At 36.4% G+C, this 18,438-nt stretch overlaps 1 protein-coding gene across 22 annotated transcripts in view; it reads right to left on the bottom strand.

The window, feature by feature from the left end:
• The window catches only part of NRXN1 (neurexin 1), a 1,068,016-nt gene that overhangs the window by 519,645 nt on the left and 529,933 nt on the right, over positions 1-18,438 (bottom strand). For 21 of the 22 annotated variants that reach the window (XM_057497214.1, XM_057497215.1, XM_057497222.1 and 18 more), the window contains 2 exons: positions 12,846-13,019; positions 6,921-7,040 (listed from right to left, as the gene is read on the bottom strand). In XM_057497214.1, coding sequence (XP_057353197.1) covers positions 6,921-7,040; positions 12,846-13,019 — 294 coding nt within the window. Of the gene's footprint in view, positions 1-6,920; positions 7,041-7,949; positions 7,974-12,845; positions 13,020-18,438 lie in introns of those variants that run through there. The other variant, XM_057497229.1, reaches the window with a different exon arrangement.

The raw sequence follows: 18,438 nt of genomic DNA, 5'->3' as shown, positions 1-18,438 counted from the left end.
ATGTTGTGTGATCTACATAAAAATATTTTGTAGCTGTTCTTATGCACTAGCTAGATATATCCATAGGAACAAAGCATACAAACAATTTACGCCTGATCTACCTCCTTCCAAATTCAATCACTTACATTCTTATAAAATAAAATATTTCACAAAGTCTACATTACTATTTTTAATCCTATACTCCTTTAAAAAATACGCATGATAATCTGATTCCATAAAGTTGGATAATCATTTAACATTTTATTTTCTTCACATATCTTCTGGGTTAATAAACGGATACTGAATTATTTATTATTTTTACTTATTTACTATTATGCAGGATCCTGAGACTTCACCATGATTAACCTTCATTTTGTTCACAAAGGCTTTCAGCGTATCAGTTCTGGGGAAGTAAAATCTATTTAAAAATAATCATAAACATAAATTTTCAAAAAAACACCACCTCAGATTCAGGCAGTCTCCCCACTCTAGCCTGAACTCTGCAGGTGCTGTGTTGCTGTGGCTGGAAGGCAAGCGAGGGGCCTGAGCGTAACACACTCATACAGAAAGAATGTTGCTCAGGCAGAGACTGTGGTCATAGAGCTCTTTCCCCTTAAGGATTATTAACAGAGGTGAGAACCTCTCAACTGAGCCCTGGTCTAGTCAGGCTCTGGTGGCATATGACAGTATTACCACAGTAATGTGAACACCAACGGCCACCTCCATAGTTACATATTGTTTGCAGTGATGAACACTAACGTAAGAGCCAAATCAAGGTCCCCACGGTCAGGGTTTTAAGTGAGCCAAAAAAATCAGAGTACGGAGCAGGGCGGGGGTAATCAGTTGGGCTTGCTCGGTTCCACATGGTACCATTTATACAGAGTAAAAGTCTGCTTGGAGTCATGAATCATTCAGTTGCTGAACAAAGCAGGGGGCTAATCAGAGTAATTCAAATGCAGCAACACTATTTTACTGTTTTGGGGTTGACTCCCATTTAAATTTTCCTGTATAGATAGAGCTTAACACTGTCATTTGACTGTTCAGTTGCAATATGAAAGGACTGAGGCTTCCTTCTGTGCATCTGCTTTTCTGTCGTCTATTAACAAGAAAAGAGATAAATTTATATAAATAATGGAAGATAGAGAAATATACTATATAATAGAAGTGCTATCACACATTATGCTTTCCTTTCTTTCATTGAATCTTCTGACTCAGTATGAACAATATTTTAATCCTTTATGGTTTAACCTAAGATAGGTCTGACTGTGTTTTTCTAAGGCATTATCAGTAAATATTGCTTATGAATGGCTTCAAGTAACTTAAGGCCTGCTGTCTAGAAATGCTTGAATAATTCAAGGTTATAAGTTTCATCACACTCATAACGAGGATCTGGTTGTAGACATAGCTAATTGCTAAATTTTATTCAGCCCTAAATGATACCCACAGCAAATTAGCTCACAGCTTCATACTACTGTGGCTCTAAATGGGAGATAAATAGCGTTACTTAGGTCCAAGTTACTTTTGTATATGTTATGAGCCATTTCCAGTAGTTCTGACATTGATGCTCAGATGCTGGATGTTGAGTTTTCTTTTAAACAATAAAAAAAGGTGAGAAACAGAGCTAAATATATTTTTTAATGTCATGGTAACATCACAGTCAAACGTATTTTGCCTTTGTTTCAGTGAACATTTCTAGTTCTTACACAAAATATAAAACACTCCATTCAGAAAGATTTTCTTTTGGCAAACTTTAGAATTCTGAAGATAGTCTTCTAATGGCAGTGCCCAGACCCTCTTAGCATTAACATAACAGCACATGAGGCATTATTCCCTTATGGTAACACACATCATTGAAGCCAAACTGTAATCTGACATACAACATTTCTGTACTAAGGCAATGTGATGACGTTATGTAAACACTATTTTCCATGTAATCATAGCCATATTTATCTTCCCCAACCTGATGTTAAATTAGGTAATATTCTACTGAAAGCAGAAAAGAATTCTTGTATAGCACAATGGTTTGATGATGGTGTGTATACATGATAGGTGATATGTAGATTATATATAATTAATGTAAACTCTTAGCACAGATATGGAACATAACAAGATTTCAGTAAATGGCTACATCACAGAAAAACTTCACAAATAGCTACAACATGTGGTAAGTTTGAACAATGCCGCTCTAAGACTTCAAAAGAGGTAAAGGTGAGGTCTAGCTCATAGGATCAGGGACGTTTCCATAGGATGAAACAGTTTAATTAGAGATTGAAAACAAAATTATATTTCTTCAGGCAGATACAGTAGAAGGAATGCTTCCAGGAGGAATGAGTACATTCTGCAGGAGGAGAAATATTTTAACATAAGCAATGGTGAGGAAATAGGGCAAGTGTTATGTTGTTCAGAAAGCCATAAGTAAGTGATTTGGTAGTAAGATGCCATACAGAGAAGGTTCTGTAACAGATACAAGTGAAAATGAAAGCCGGGGTCAGACCACAAAGGTTCATAACTCCAAGCTGATACATTTGGAAAATATTGTTGGCCACTGAGAAATCCTCATGTAGGATTCATGCATCTAGTCAACATTTATTTGGTGAGTTACTACTATCAGCAATTATATGCAACAGGATGCACATAACACTGGGCTGATGAGCCAAAAAATTAAAGGAATATTGCTCCCGGGAGAAGCATGGTCTTACAGGGAGACAAGACCAACCATCAGCGACTCTAAGGTAGGAAGCAGTAGTGGCTAAAACAGACTAAACGAAGTTCTATAGAGGTCAGAAGAGGAAAAAGACTGTCACTGGTTAGGAGAATCAGGAAGAGCCGGTGACACTTAAACTAGGAAGAACAGGAAGAAATAACGAAACAGGTAGGAAGGCACTGGATGGATTGGAGGAGAAAAGGATAAGAACTGAGAAACCCAACCAGGAGATCAGTACAATAAGCCAGAAAAACACTGGGGACCTAAAATATGGTATTAATATAGAAGACTTAAGGAGTTAAGCACACTGTAGTACCCTACACATAAACACACACACACAACAATTTTTAGATGGTGATCTTCTAGGGAGGAAAAGGTTTCACAACTCTGTTCTTTAAAAGTAGCCTTTGGCATCACTTTGCACAAGTGTAAGTGCGTTTTTTTGAAAAGTTCCTTGAAGTTCATTAATTAGTATGATCTATACAAGATTACACTTACAAGCTGAAAAGTATTCCCATCTTCCCATTGTTAATTATATCTCCAGGCTAATATAAAGAAAATTTTCTAGTTACTCTAACCCACTGTATGAAACATGAGGAAATGATGTTTAGAAGGACTTTTTTTTTTTTTGCCTGGAGTAGGGTAATCTCATTTGAAATGTGGTATGTTCTTTCACCTTTTAAAAAGTTTTGTTTCTATTTTCTTTTTTTTTTCCATTTTTTATGCAGTTGGAGGCAGTAGCCACAGAATTTATGGATAAATACTTCAGCTAGAGAAGGAAATTTCACTAAGAAATATAATGTCCTAAATGGATATTTTTTAAAAAAGGCAACCTCCATATAGAAAAGGAGTTTGTTGAAATTCCAGGAATCAAACTATGCAACTCATAGAAAAACAGGGAGATGTAGAGATAAGATTTATTTTGATCAATTCAAAACCTGAAGAAAATGTGGCATGCTACTTTTGTATGGCTTCAAGGTGTTAAAACAAAAAAGCAAAAAAAATAGGGCAACAGACCCAAAACAGAATCACTTATACTAAGTCCCCTGTCACCAAACCTAGATTTAATTTAATTACAGTTTTGGCTCTCCCAGAAATGGAATCATACACCTGTCAATGAAGAATCTCCTGATCAGCACTAGTTAGGTAATCTGCCTGATAGACTCCTGCCATTCCTAAAGGAAAGTAACTTTGCAATAACCAACCCGCATTTTTGCCAGTTTAACTTCATTGTCCCCACTCTCTTCTGCTATAAAAGTCATTTGTACTGCATCTCGGAGTGTCTTTCTACCTGCTAGATTGGATGCTGCCTGATTTGAATTGCTCAAATAAAAACAAATATTTTAATATGCCTCAGCTTATCTTTCAACAAAGATAACAGTTCCTATTTTGTACTTTCTACAAATGATAGTTGATATGAAAATAAGATTTACTTTTAAATATTGATTTGTATCTACATCCCTTCACCACCAAAACCCCAATGAATAGACCAAGAAACTATTTCCTATTTCCAGAAAACCTACAGGCAGGTAATGATTTAATCAAAATGCATGTATTCTGAAAGCCCTCCAAAGTAATTTCAATGTTGATTTGGGCAAAAGTCATACCAGGGATACACTTATTGAATGATATTTACCTTATTTACAAGAAAATAACAAATAGCCTTATCATTGTCATCACCACTACTATCATCCAAGAGCAGCATTCAAATAACTTTCTGTAAAAATGATATGAAGACAGAATATACTCAAAAGTAGGATCTTGATGTTCCTATAGGAAAGGTCCAGCAAATCCATACAGAAAATTATATTCTTCATACTTAACTGGTATATGAAAATACACAATCTGACACAACCAAATGGCAACTGCTTTATAAAACATGGAAACTAGATTAAGCAGAGTTTGGCAGAGAAAATTCTTTGGCAGAATGAAAAATATTTTCATGCAAAAAAGCTCTCTCAGCTACCACAGGTAAATCATACATCTGCCAGGATCATATTCAAGATTTAAAATCTGCCATAGTAAAGTCACAATGAATTATCAGTCTTCTGATTGTCCTTGAAAGGAAGTTTATGGTATTATCTATGGGGCAGGAACAAATGTAAATTTATATATATACAAACATATTTATTAAAATCATAAGGTCTTTAAATTTGCTTTGCTTTATGTACATATACATATACATATTTATTGAGTCTTTATGTAAGGTTATTTATCTGACCCTGCAATATGAGTGGTAGAAAATATATATTTGATCATTCAGATGAACAAAATACATCTCAAGTTTATTTGGTCTTCATCTATAGTTCCTAAAAAGGCTTCAGAGCCATAAAGGTGAAATGAGTGTCTTGCTAATGTTAATAAGAGGCTTTTGGATCCCACCCAAGGTAGGGGCTGGAGGCTGAATCAGCCAATGACCAATGACTCAGTCAATCATGACTATGCAATGAAACCCTCATAAAAACCCATAAGAGGAGCACATCTCTCTCCCTCCCTCTCCTGCCAGGCCCCAAGCTCCACTAGGGCCTGTATGTGTCTCTTCATCTGGTTATTCACTTGTATCCTTTACAGTATCCATTATTAAACTGGTAAACATAATTGTTTTCTTGAGTTCTGTGAGCCACTCTAGCAAATTAATTGTACCTAATGGGGAGGTCTTTGGAACCTCTAATGTGTAGCTGGTTGGTCAGAAGCACAGGCAACAGCCTGGGATTTGCGACTGGCATCTGGAGTTGGGGGGTGAAGGGCACTCTTGTAGGGTGGAGCCCTTCATCTGGTGCTGTCTCTGGGCAGATAGTGTCAGAATTGAGTCTAATTCTCAGACACACTGCTGATGTTTGAGAACGGCTCAGTGTTGTGCACAGGAAAACCCTCCCCCCACCCCACACACATAATGGAATTGGGTCCAGAAACCTGAGGGAAACCCTAAATGTGGTTATTGTCTGTATGATCTGATTTGTAGAAATACAGAGTTGCAAATGCTTGAGGGTTTAATTCCACGTTTGTTGCTTCAAGTTTACTGTAAGTCTATGGAAGATGCCACTGGTAGGATGGAGACTAAATATTTCTCCATCTCTGGTGGTATGATCTTTACAGGTCTCTTAAGCACTATTTTATTTTGCATTAGTTGCTTGTGCTTATGTTCACCATTTTGGATAGGAACCTGAAGACAGCTGCTGGTGAATTGCACTATATTGCTAGGCTGCAACTCACTTCAATGGAATATTTTAGTTTGACCCCCATCTTCAGCACTGTGATACACATATCTACTGACGTAAATAGAATCTCAAATAGACAAAGGTCAAGATGAATAAACTCTAGTCTTTTTTTAACCTATACTCAAGGCTATCCTTTGCCTGGAGGCCTGAACCTTCAACCATCACATCTCCTATCCCTTCACCCTAGAGCCTTTTCTTAAGCACAACATAAAACATGCACTCTATTTTACAACCAGGAGGCTTCATTAGAAATATTTTCACAACACAATGGAATGCAACATGTTGTAGGAGATGCTTTTATCATTTTGATGAAGTGTTGTAAAACAGGATCTATTTGAAGGTTAAGAAATGACTTCATCCCCTGCACGAATTAATTTGATCTCAAAATCCTCACTACAACCACACAGATTAGGACTAGCTGATATTCCATGATATAATGTGAATGCTGTGCTTCTTTGTCATGCTTATATTGTGAGACTAAAGGAAAAAAATTTTTTAAAAACCAAAGTGGCTAAAATATAAGATAGAGTGCTTGAAGGATGAAGATTAAACATATTGTTTTTAAAGTAAAAGGCAGATACAGGCTTGAAGAATGTAGACAGAAAAAAATATAACGAGACCTGCCACCATTCACTAAAATCATAGCCCTCAAGATATAATCTTAAGAAATTAACTGTTACTTAATATAAAGAATGAAAAATATGAAGCTAGGGGAAAGTTATCATACGTGGGATATAATGAAATTATTTTCAACAAGGTGACTATTAGCAATTAAAACAAGCTACAACAAACAGGTAAAACCAAAGGATCACCATCATCACAGCACTTAGCTCACAGCATCCTTGACTGATACTTAAGTATTTAATAAATGTCCTTTCTGTAGAAACAACTGCTTCTCTCAGTAGTGACAATTTAACTTACTCACAGATAACAGAAAGATTCCAGGTTTTAGACCCTGGATATCAAAGAGTAACCCAGAGCAATGGTAAGTATCATTCCATGCTCAGAGAGGTACTTACGGTCGTTGCAGAGCGACCCGCTGAAGGAAGTCATACTACAGTCACAGCTGAAGCCATCCCACTGCTGCAAACACACACCCTGATTGGAACACGAATCCTCTTGGCAGGTTGTGCTGGGACCTGCAAAACAATTCAAAAGAAACTTGGGTTCTTTCAAAAATAGCCAAGGGTTTTATACAAGAGCTAGGTCACATACAGTAGTTGCCAACACCTCAAATTACATGACCAAACTAGCATTGAAAGTTCTAGTGCACACACTTGAATTAAGAACAAAGCAGCTCTAATATGAAGGTTTTCTGAAGTTTCTGATATAGGACAACATACATTACAGTAGTAGACTAAACCAACAAATAGGAAAAACAAGCCACAGAGCTTCTGGTATGATCATGGTAGCGGGTATCTCACTCCATTGTCAATAATTCTCTACTACCATTTATATTTTGGAACAATGCATGGATCTCCTTAACTTCTGATCAATGAAAAGAGACACCATGAGAAATGGAGATTATAAATCCATGAAATTGAGATAAAGATTGGCAAAATAACTAAAGAGAGTTATGCAAAGATGTCCTAGAAGCTTCCAGAAGTTTCCCTGCACAAACTATGGATAAAGTTATGATTGTTGGGTTTTTGGATAGGTATGTTGGCAAGTATCAATTTACATGCTTTAACAACTTCATGCAAATAAACATAAAATGAAGGACTCTGTATAAATGACATGCCCCCATTAAACAAACAGGTAAAAAGAATGCTAGTCTATTTCTAAAGAATCATAGCTAGAACACTGAAAAACAAAGAACTAAAAAGAGATGATCAAAGCACTAAAGGCAATCACCATACAGACATATTCAAGACTGAAAGCCTTTATGCAAACTAAGCTATAAATGAAGCTTCTTGCACAGTGTTCAAGAAGGGAAACAAATCTGAGTCCAAACAACAGTTACTGCAAAAATGTAAAAATGTCATTTTGGGGTATCTACTGTATATTATGAGGTTTCAGTCTTGTTTCATACACACAGAGCTATCTACCTTGCAAGTCAGCTTTCATCAATGCAACTTGTCAGCAAAATTAAAAAAAAAAGCAAAATATATTAAGTGTTAGTAAGCAATACTGAAATGGGGCAAACACAGAACGTTCAGATTCAAAAAGCATGCTGTTGTAAAGGGGGAGAGAAATGCTATGTAGAGCAAACAAATTAATGCTAACAGCCATAAATCTTAAGAGAAGCCAAAAATGAGAAAGCAATAATTTATCAGAAGTTCACTATATATGTATACATAAAATGGTTAATTGAGCCAATGACATGTAATGAAGGAAAATTAAAAAGGCTTTTGTATTGTTTCCCCTCTTGCATAGGTATGAATGCATAACCAAAGTGACGGCTTTGCTTGTTTGGAGCATATAGCACATTTGTCATGCGCAGATACAGTGCAGACGATGGTCATTAGCAGACCATTATGCCTGTCCATTTTTTTCCCCTCCCTCTAGATCCTTTACCTTGCTATTGCAATTAAGGCTTAAGATTCTAATGCCAGCCATTCACTGCCACCAGCTGGATCTTAGAGTGACACAAAAACTATCAAAATTTATGTAACATTTGGAGTGGATGAAAGAAGTAAAGGATGGGAGAAGCAAACAGCAATATAATTCCCCATAAAGAAAATTCCTTTACAAGACCTCACTGTGGAGTGTCATCTCTGCTCTTACCAGGCTGGGTATGCACTGCTTAAGGATTGCAGAGTTATAGCTGTATTCTCTTCATCATCATAATTGTCTTCAACTCTCACAAACTGCTGGAGAGTTCTGATTACAGAAGAACCTTGCTAATAAGGACTATTTTAGGGGAAAGGTGAGAAATGAATGCAGTCCACTTAAAAAGCTTAGAGTATAGACTGAAGATATTTTCTAGTAAATGTAATTTTATAGGTTTTATGAAAATATTACAATGGATACCAGCCTAATTAGACTCTATTAATAGTGACAGCCTTTGAGGTAACCACTTTAGTGAATAAAAAGAATTATCTGTATTAGCCTTTGTATAAATTGATGTTTTTGTTAAATGTCTATTTAAACATGCTCCTTACAATCATATTTCTATTACAATTTTCTCAGTATTCTTCATAAAAGGTTATTCATTTAAGCTTAATGTAAATTCTCACAAATTCAGAAACCATAATATTGTAATTACTAATTATAATAATTGGGATAGTAATAACAGCAATAGCTGTTAACAATAATAATGATGATGATGATAACAATTTCCCAGGCCTGGGACACCTGAATAGAATAGTTTTTCTCATTGCATCAAAGAACTAATAACCACTAAATTACTTAGCTTTTGTTGTTCTTCCAATCTGTGAGAAGTAAGTGTCCCACAGCATTAGAGAATGAAATAATTCATTAAAACAAACACCTCTTAAAGCAATATTCCTTAGTACTTCCTTCCTGGGATAGGCATGGAGGATAGAAGGAGGGAGTGGGGCAAGCCCAGTGCGGGTGCAGGGCTGTCTCATCAATGGATAGCTGCTCCCTTACTTGCCCAGCGAAAGGAAAGAACAGGAGCAAGAACCGATGGACAGCCAGATTTTTGTTATCATTACTGTTTTTCAAAAGTTATCAAAAATGCAATTGCAAAATAATGTAAACTCTAAGCATGGTAAAACTGCAATTCTAAAAAAAACATAATCAGCCCATATTGTAGAGCTGCAATTCTGAGTACCTGACAAATCTTTAAGCAAGCAGAAAGACATGTTTTATTATTATTATTTTTTCATTATCACAAGTCTTTTTATATTCAGGTGTTATAAGAGAATGCATGCCTATGCCTGACAAGACACTTTTTCAAAGTACTCACCTTCTAGAACAATATTTAAACACTGACAGGCATTTGCACAAGACAAAGCCCCAAATTAATTTTTCCCACTAGTTATATAATGTTCCTTTTATTTTATCAGTGAATAAAATTGGGAACAAGCTACAAGAACATTTGTATTAAATGGTTAAAAATAAGGACATGTCTGAAAAGGAAACGAAAATGAAGGCAAAATTATAATCTCTGGACACTAAAGAAACAATACAGGAAAGTGGTTTGATGCCTATGCTGTCAAGTCAGGCAAACTTGGGTTCCAAGTCTCCATCACCCACTTTCTGTGTGACCTTAGGGAGGTCACCTTCTATCTCTGAGGCTTAATTTGTTCATCTTAAAAAAAAATTCAGTGATATCCTATAGAATTTTGAGGATTAATGAAACAGTATATGTAAATTTACTATCACCAGGGCTTATACAATGGTAACTTTAATCATTTCAGCATTTCTGTAGCTTATAATAAAGTTCTGAGGCTGAATGTTATGAGTTTATGTAAGAGCATCTGAACTAAAAAAAATATTTACTAGCTTTACACAAGGAATTGTCTTGAATTAGTTCTGAGCTTAATTGAGTGTGAGTAATCTGGATTAGCGGTCTCTATTTTCTTTGATGTAAGCAGGAAAATGTCATGCTAAGCAAACACTTTCAAAGGGTGGTTCTTAGGACAGCATCGGCATCATTTAGGGACTTAGAAATGTAAACTGTAGGGCTGCATCCTAGACCTACCGAGTCAGAGCCCCTCGGGGTGGTGGTTGGTAATTCTGGTTTTAATAATTCTTCAGGTGATTTTGATACTGGCTAAAATGTGAGAAACATTGATCTAAAGGGACATGGAAGCAAGACGTAAGCTCCCTCCCCCAACCAGTGTTGTATAAATAAAATCAGCTGTTGTCCACTGAAATTAGTCAAAAATGGAATGCAGCAAGTGATTTTGGAAGACCAAGAACCTTTTACATGAGAAGGGCTTAGAGATTTTTGGGGTATTGTTGGTAGGAACAATGAAATATCTTGACAAGATATGATTTGGTTATGTCAAATTTATACTATTTCTATCACTGTGAAAGTTAACTGATGGCAGTGTGATTTGGACCCAAAAATTCCATGAGACACAACCTTAGAGAAATGATTTATCAAGTATCTAGAATCTGAGCACTAACCCTAAAAACAGGTGTATCTAAGGTACACCTATGACAGGTATATTTGAGATTATTCCTAGGAACCATCGAGGATAGAAATAATCATACATTAAAAGTTGTTAATCTTGATGTTGGAATGAAAAAAAAAATCAGGGAAGTGTCATGGCAGAAAAGAAGGAAGGTGGTAACATTCCAAAAAATAAAAAGGGATTAAAAGAGGGTAAGAATGATTAAAGCTCAGATATGAAAGCATCCTGGATAAGGTAAGGAAGGAACTAATGTCATAATGCATTGAATGATTCCCAAATATTCAAATAGTAGTTGAAGGTTACCCAAGAGGATGTATAATCATCATCTTAACTGAGTTGTGTATTAGATTATGTTGGAAAATAACAGCAAACACCATTTCTGCAAATACTCTTTCTTAGCATCTCTTGCATTAGTTTTCCCCTCCGCCCACCCACTCACATATGTGCCAGTGGGGGGGGGGGGGTCATGTGGCTATGTTTGGTTTCTGTCTTGTGGTTGTTTAGCTGTGAATGTTCCTGTCTGCTTCCACCCTTTCCTGTAGGTGAGTAGTCACTTACCAAGCAACTTGCAGAAAGGCCCGTTTTTAAAAGTATTTCAGAGTAGTTTGTGATACCCATGTTTTTAAAATATACAGTCTCACTGATTAGATCACCTCCCAGAATCAATGTCCTCAATTCTTGTATCCATCTGCTAGAGGGAATTATTCACTGAACAATTTTATTTCTTTATCAAAACACTGGTGAAAGGAGAAAACATAATTTCCTTTTGTTTTACAAAAGTGTATTATACCAAACTTTGAAATAAATATGGCAATAACATTAAAAATGAGTACAACAAAGATTTCCATTAAACAGCTTTATCTCCTGGCAAGATTAAAACAGTTTGAATCTCACCTGATTTTTCAGGCAACAATTGATTTTCAAATAAAAATATATTTTCAAACACAAATTATTGCAGGGAGAAGAAATATACTTTCAAAAAAAGAATCCCAAGTACTTAGGTAATTGCTAAATCTAATGGCATTATTTTGGCTGAAAAGAAATGATTCATGATTTCCTGGGAGCATAGGAATTCACACATTTTTCTTTACTTCTCCCGTATGAAATTTCCTTAGGATTCTGAAGTTTGCAATATGCCTAAAATGTGTTTAACATTAAAGGAGAAGCAGCAACATATTCAGAGCCACAAATTTCAGGATAATGTGATTAAATTACATTTATGGAGGGAGAATTGGCTCAAATAATCTGAGGTATTGAAGTGAAAATTATCTAAAATGAAAGTAGCAATCAAAAAGTACTCCTACAGATCTTAGTCTGATAGCACGAAACAACAGGAAGATATCTGGGTGCATTTCTGAAGTATGGAATATTAGCCTTGGGTAATAGAAGAAACCAATTTTTGCTAAAACAAATGTACAATACACAGGTGGCACTCTTGCTGCCATGTAAACACAAACCAAATAATGCATGAGATTGGGTATTTGAACTTTATCCTCTTGTTATATATCTAACTGAATGTAGATTTCAAAAAACAGGCTCAAGTTGTTTAACACTTGCTGGAGTTAAATTTTTTTAATTTAAATGATTATCTATTTAATGGTATAAAGCAAACATTATAGAACTAATTAGTACACTATAGAATGTAAAGAAACAGGAAATAACAAGATCCACAGATATAGTTCCTGTTTTACATCTGGCATTAATGTAGGCTTGCAAACAGTCCAGAAAATTTAGGATTTATGGGATGAAAATTTTTAAAAATGATAAGGATTTTTAAGCTCTATGCAGGGCTTTGACCATTTGGCAGAAATGAATTTTGCTGACTAGAGATACTTTTTCTCATTTATAGGTGGAATTAGAGTTATTTAGAGTGAAATAACAAAGACCTAGTACCTTCACATCCTCTCTCAATCTGTCCATTGCAGAAAAGAGCATCTGAAATAAGGTCTGGAAGCCGTCCATTTAAATCAACTGATGCCAAGCAGCCTTGAAAGCCTTCCTTGGCATGGACAAGTTTCGGCAAGGATTTGTATGTTTCTTTTGCCACTCCTCCTATATATAAGTCACCTGTGGGAAGAGAAAAGTTTTGGTCACGGAAGTAACTTGTCATTGGCTTTAAACATGATAGGACAGGACAATAAAATAGTGAAGCTTGTGTTTCATTAAATTAATAAAAATGTAAATTCATAATTAGATATTTTCCTAGAAGTACAGAACAGTGTAAGCTTTCAAATAATACAACAGCACAGAAGAAATTTCTAGAAGCTGTTAACATAGAACTAAATGAGTTTGAACAGTGTGGTCAAGTGGAAGGAACATGGACCATGGAGTTGCATATCCCAGCGCTGAAACCTGAGCATGTTATTTACCAGCTCTATGACCTTGAACTGGTTGTTTCTCCATCATTAGTAACCTCATTTCTAAAATGGAAACAATAAAAACCTACCACATAGGGTTGTATAAGGATTAAGTGTGATAAAATATAAGAAGCATCCATCAGAGTAAAAATATATAATAGACACCCAGTCAATAGGTGTTGATACCAAACCTACCTTCTGCTTAGAAAACTCTTGAATCTTACAGCTATTTAGAAGCTCAAAAATTTATCTCTAGTATCTAAAATTACCTTTTCTACCATGCTTAAGTAAGCCTATTAGCCTTGTTTGTACCTATCTCATTCACTAACTCACTTCCACGATAGTCTGTATATACTTGCATATTACATCCTTCTTCAGGTATTTCTTTTTTAGGTAAAGTTATATCTCTTTATGTTGCTCTGGGATCTGTTAGTTACTTACAATTATTTTTCTTCTGATTTTATGGCAGTTTTTAATGGAATACTTTGCTTTGCCATCTTCATGTCTGTAGGTGTGATATCTCCTGACTTTATGGGCCACTACTTAAAAACAGTGACTGCAATCCATGTTTGAGTCTGTTTCCTTTCCTATCACAGATTATCCACCATATCTGAATGGCACTGAGTAGATGTGATTAATTGACTCTTGTAAACAATGCAGAACATGAGGGTGAACTCAGAATTCCATAATATAGTGTTCCTATTTATAAGTTCTGGTAACATATTCTATTTAGCTGCTTGCTTCTTTAACTTTTCATTGTCATTTGAATTTTCTCTCACATTAACCATTCCATCTAACTTTCATGCAGCCTGATACCTTTCCCCATTATACCATAAAACTCCTGCATTCCTACTATTTATCTGGGTCCCTTTGTGTCACCTTCATGGAACTTGGGAGCAAGAACTGATACATATGCTGAAGATCATGCTGTTTGTTGAGTCATGATAATAAAATTCTTGGTTTCTGACTGGGAAATCTTTCATCTTCTGCCAGCATCCATGAAACAGTAATAAGCTAACCTATTATGCTTGTAAGTAGTGTAAAATCAAACCACAGATAAAATAATACTGAATTGTATTTATGGACAAACTGAGCTTGCTTAAAGACCCTTAACCATAAAAACTGAGAACTTAGACCCCTGACTTACTAACTGAAGCTCTACGTATGACACAGGGTGCTATTGATCATGCATAATTTCCACCAAAGGTACTGGATGTGTTTACTTCCCCCACCTCTTAAATAAAATAAAACATGTATTGACTACTAGCCATCATCTTTAATATTAGAGGACAGCATGTTTTTGCTCTGAGATATTATTTTTGAAATATTTGATTTTTTCCCCCTCTACATTTCTTTTTTCTCCTTAGTGTTTCCTCTCCCTTAACTTTCAAACCATTGTGTTTTAGCTGCCTTAGGGAAGGGAAATGAATCAGAAACAATGAATATAAAATTATCCTTCTGCATTTGAGTCTTAAAAGCCAAGATGCTTAGAGATAGGCAGAATATACAGGCAATGAGAAGAATAAAGTTTTCCTGCCCCTCATGTGGGCAAGCAAGAGAGAAATTGGAGAAGAAATGTGAATATAGTCATGGGTGAATGTCAAAAAGACATAGGCTCTCATTTGTGGGCTGAGCCCTGGTGGATGTCAAAACCTCAGGTAGGTTTAGGGGAGTAATACTGATCTATATGCATTTCCTCAAGAGGACCCAGAAGCAGCAGTGAGATACTTGAGAAGAAATAACAGCACAGTAGATTCAGGCATACTTGGAATTTAGGCAGCCTCTAGAACTTTGCATATTCCACTGTGCTGTGGAAGCAACAGAACAGTTTTTAGAGTTGCACAGAAGTAAGCAGAAAAAGACCAACCTGAAGGGGTCAAGTATACAAGAATGAAGATGCTGGATAGCAGTTCAGTGGGTACCTAGTTATGAATACAGAATATTTTGAGACCAACTTTTGCATGATTTCTATCTCCCAAAAGACTGGTACTATGGAAGTGCCGCACCCTAAATAATTTAGACACAATCACAGGGAAGTAAGAGAACTAAAATCGCCTGAGATTATATTTTTATTAACTCAAAGGCTCAGAGCTCAAAATAGAAACCAAGGTGAGTTATAGAAAAATAGAGAAAGATACCTTGCTTGAATATCTGAGATTAGGGCTGAGATTTATACTGTTACATGTCAAATATCACTGCAAGGAAATGCTCCCTACATTCATTTGTTAAACTAAGTTTGTTAGGAGATTTTAGCTGTCTTCCAGGCCTAATGAAAATAGTATTACAGGATAGTGGGGAGTCAAATGAAGGATTCTTGGCACCACTTCAGGCTTCTCAGATGTAGGACTTCATACTGAAAGTTAGATATGGGATGCTACATATTTGATAGTCAATCTTCCTCTTTATGATTGTAATATCCTGGGGGGAGAGAGACTGTCTTTACTTGTTCTGAATGCCCCCAAGGTACCTAGTACTGAGCTATAAAGACAGTGGGTACTCAATAAATACCAACAGCCACTTGATGCATTGAGGTTACAGTAGAAAATAATCAAGAAAGAATAGTGAGGCAACACATGGGAGAGGACTAATTCTAAAATGCACTTACTTTCATTCCTACTTCCTGCCACAATCCTGTTTTTTCCTATTAGCAAACTTATTTAGCTGAACAACTTTTTAAAACTTGTTGAAGAGAAGTAGTAATCTTTCCCTTGTGCTATTAAAGAGCAGAAAATATTGATTCAAACAGTGCAGGATACAAGCCTCAAACATACCAAGGTGGATGAGTTTGGATTTATAAGCAGGGGACTCATTTGTACTGAAGCTGCACTTAGCCCCACCACTTACTATCATCTTTATAAGCTCTGCACGTAGCAGCCAGTGGTCTAGACTTCCCCGGTGGGTACCATACAAAGAGAACGAAGGAGACCCTTAAGTGGTCTGAGCCCTGTGTAGCATTATTAGCACTTTACCAAAGATGCAGTGCCTCCTTTGATCCTTGGGGTGATGGAAAGAAAATGACCCATTAGTACTAATGGGATCTTGCAGGCAAAATCCTGAGCATGGAAAGGAGGACATGCTTCTTAATAACCCTGTGTATGAATGGGAGCCAGGATGGCATCTAGTAAGAGCCAGTTCCCTACGACTTGAAAGCCAGCCTGTTACCCCTTCTTAAAGTTAGGAGGGGTTGGTTTGTCTTCATCTCCCTTAAGTAGCCCACATATCCACCTGACACGGCAACAATAGCGTAAGGAATTTTCAGCAGATACAGAAAACATACATAAAGCCAGATAACCTCAAATGCTTTAGAATGCTAAAAAAAAATCTCAAGAATATCCTTATCTTTAGCATGTGTGTGTATATATACATATACAGATGTATACATTTATATATGTGTGTGTATACACACACACACACATATATATATATAATATTATATAATGGTCTTCCTCTCAGGACTGTTATTTGTGGAGTGATCTGAGGTGATAACCACAAACATTGATTCCCTAACAGCTGGACATTAATAAGCAGGGAATAGTGCACAGGCTTTTTAGTTATATTTGGCTACAAACTCTGGCTTTGCCACTTACCAACTGCCTCAGTGTAGGCTTAAGTTATATAACTTTTTTAAGTGCCAGATTCTTCATCTGTAAAAGAGGTTAGTAATGCCTACCTTGCAAGGCTGTGAGGACTACGGAGAATATACGTAAGCACTGGGCATAGAGCACGCACTCAATACATGACTGCTACTGGTGTGGCTGTGTTGGTGTGTCTGGTGAAGGGCTACACATCGATAGGGCACCTCATTCTATGTTGATTGTACTGAGAGATACAGAAGAAGATGTCCAGCTTGTGCCCCCTGTTTTAGTATAAGTGACAAGGTGCCAAATTTACAAGTCTTATCTTACTTGATTATGTTCACAGTCATTTGTCCATTTGAAGTGTGCCTTGCAAGGTACACACTACACCATAAGCAGTTCAAGAGGCTCCTTTCATATAGTCAGTTTGAACCCCAGCAACCTCAAGCCTGGTAATGTAAATAGGAGAGTTATTTGAAAAATATCTTTGAAGTTGATATGAACAGATTAAGACACAATAATTCTCTGAAGCCTAAGGGCAGGTTGTAATGTTCAGGCTAAATGTGACTTAGAAAATCAGAGAACTACAAGGCTTTTATGAATTTTGATCGTACGGTGGAACATCATGGCAGGGCCGGAAGGTAGGGCTTGAGAGCCATGCAGCAGAAAGCAGATAAATGAAGTGGTTCACAAAGTTTTCTTTTCTCTTACTTGAGGAGCATAAGGCAATTAGAGCGAGGACTCCAAGCTCTGCCTTACAGCAGCAGAATGCAAGTGTCAAAGTATAATTAGTTCTTTGACTCAGCTTTCCTGTTTATTCATATGTATTTTTTGTGCCTCTTAGACATCTCACTTTCATTTTAATTAAAAAGAACGTACTTAAAAAGGACAACTGCTTTGTAGATTTGGATGGCTAAAACACTAGGGAAACTCTAGGGATAGCTGAACCTCCCACAATCTCTTCTAAGCAGCATTAAAAAAAAAAATGAAGTAATGCACACTGCCTTACTTTCCTATTGGCAAGATTGGAAAAAGTGTAACTCTCGAGGCTTTGCTCTGAGGAATGGACCTTGGGCAACAAATTTGGGGACAGCTTTCAATTCTTACTGGGACTGACTAAAAGAGTACATTCAGGCTGTGCTAGTTTCCTCAAGTTATTCTATATGGAAAGTGCCCTCTTGTACTCCAGGAAACAAGCTCTGCCCCCCAAATTTGTATCATCTTACATTTTAAGTTTTTTGTTTCCCAACCACAAGTGGACATCTGCAGATCTTGGTCATATGCCTTAATACAGCTTTTCTTTGGGAGACAAATCTAAGCTTTTTATAACAGGTGTGCCCTGTCAAACAGAAGGAAAAAAAAATCTCTAATCCCTGGGGAACAAACACATTTATTTATGTTTTATTCTGGGGAGAAAGCCAAATTCACTATTTCCTGTGATGGCCTAAATAAGTAATGTTAAGTTGCTGAATGCAAAAACATGGGAAGTCATTAATATTTCTCTAACACATTTGGGCTGAAGAGCAGACAAACGGAACTTGAACAAATCACACA

Source organism: Manis pentadactyla, chromosome 2 (assembly GCF_030020395.1).
Source record: "Manis pentadactyla isolate mManPen7 chromosome 2, mManPen7.hap1, whole genome shotgun sequence".
NCBI classification, from domain to species: Eukaryota; Metazoa; Chordata; class Mammalia; order Pholidota; family Manidae; genus Manis; species Manis pentadactyla.
This window is presented reverse-complemented; position numbering and strand designations above follow the sequence as displayed.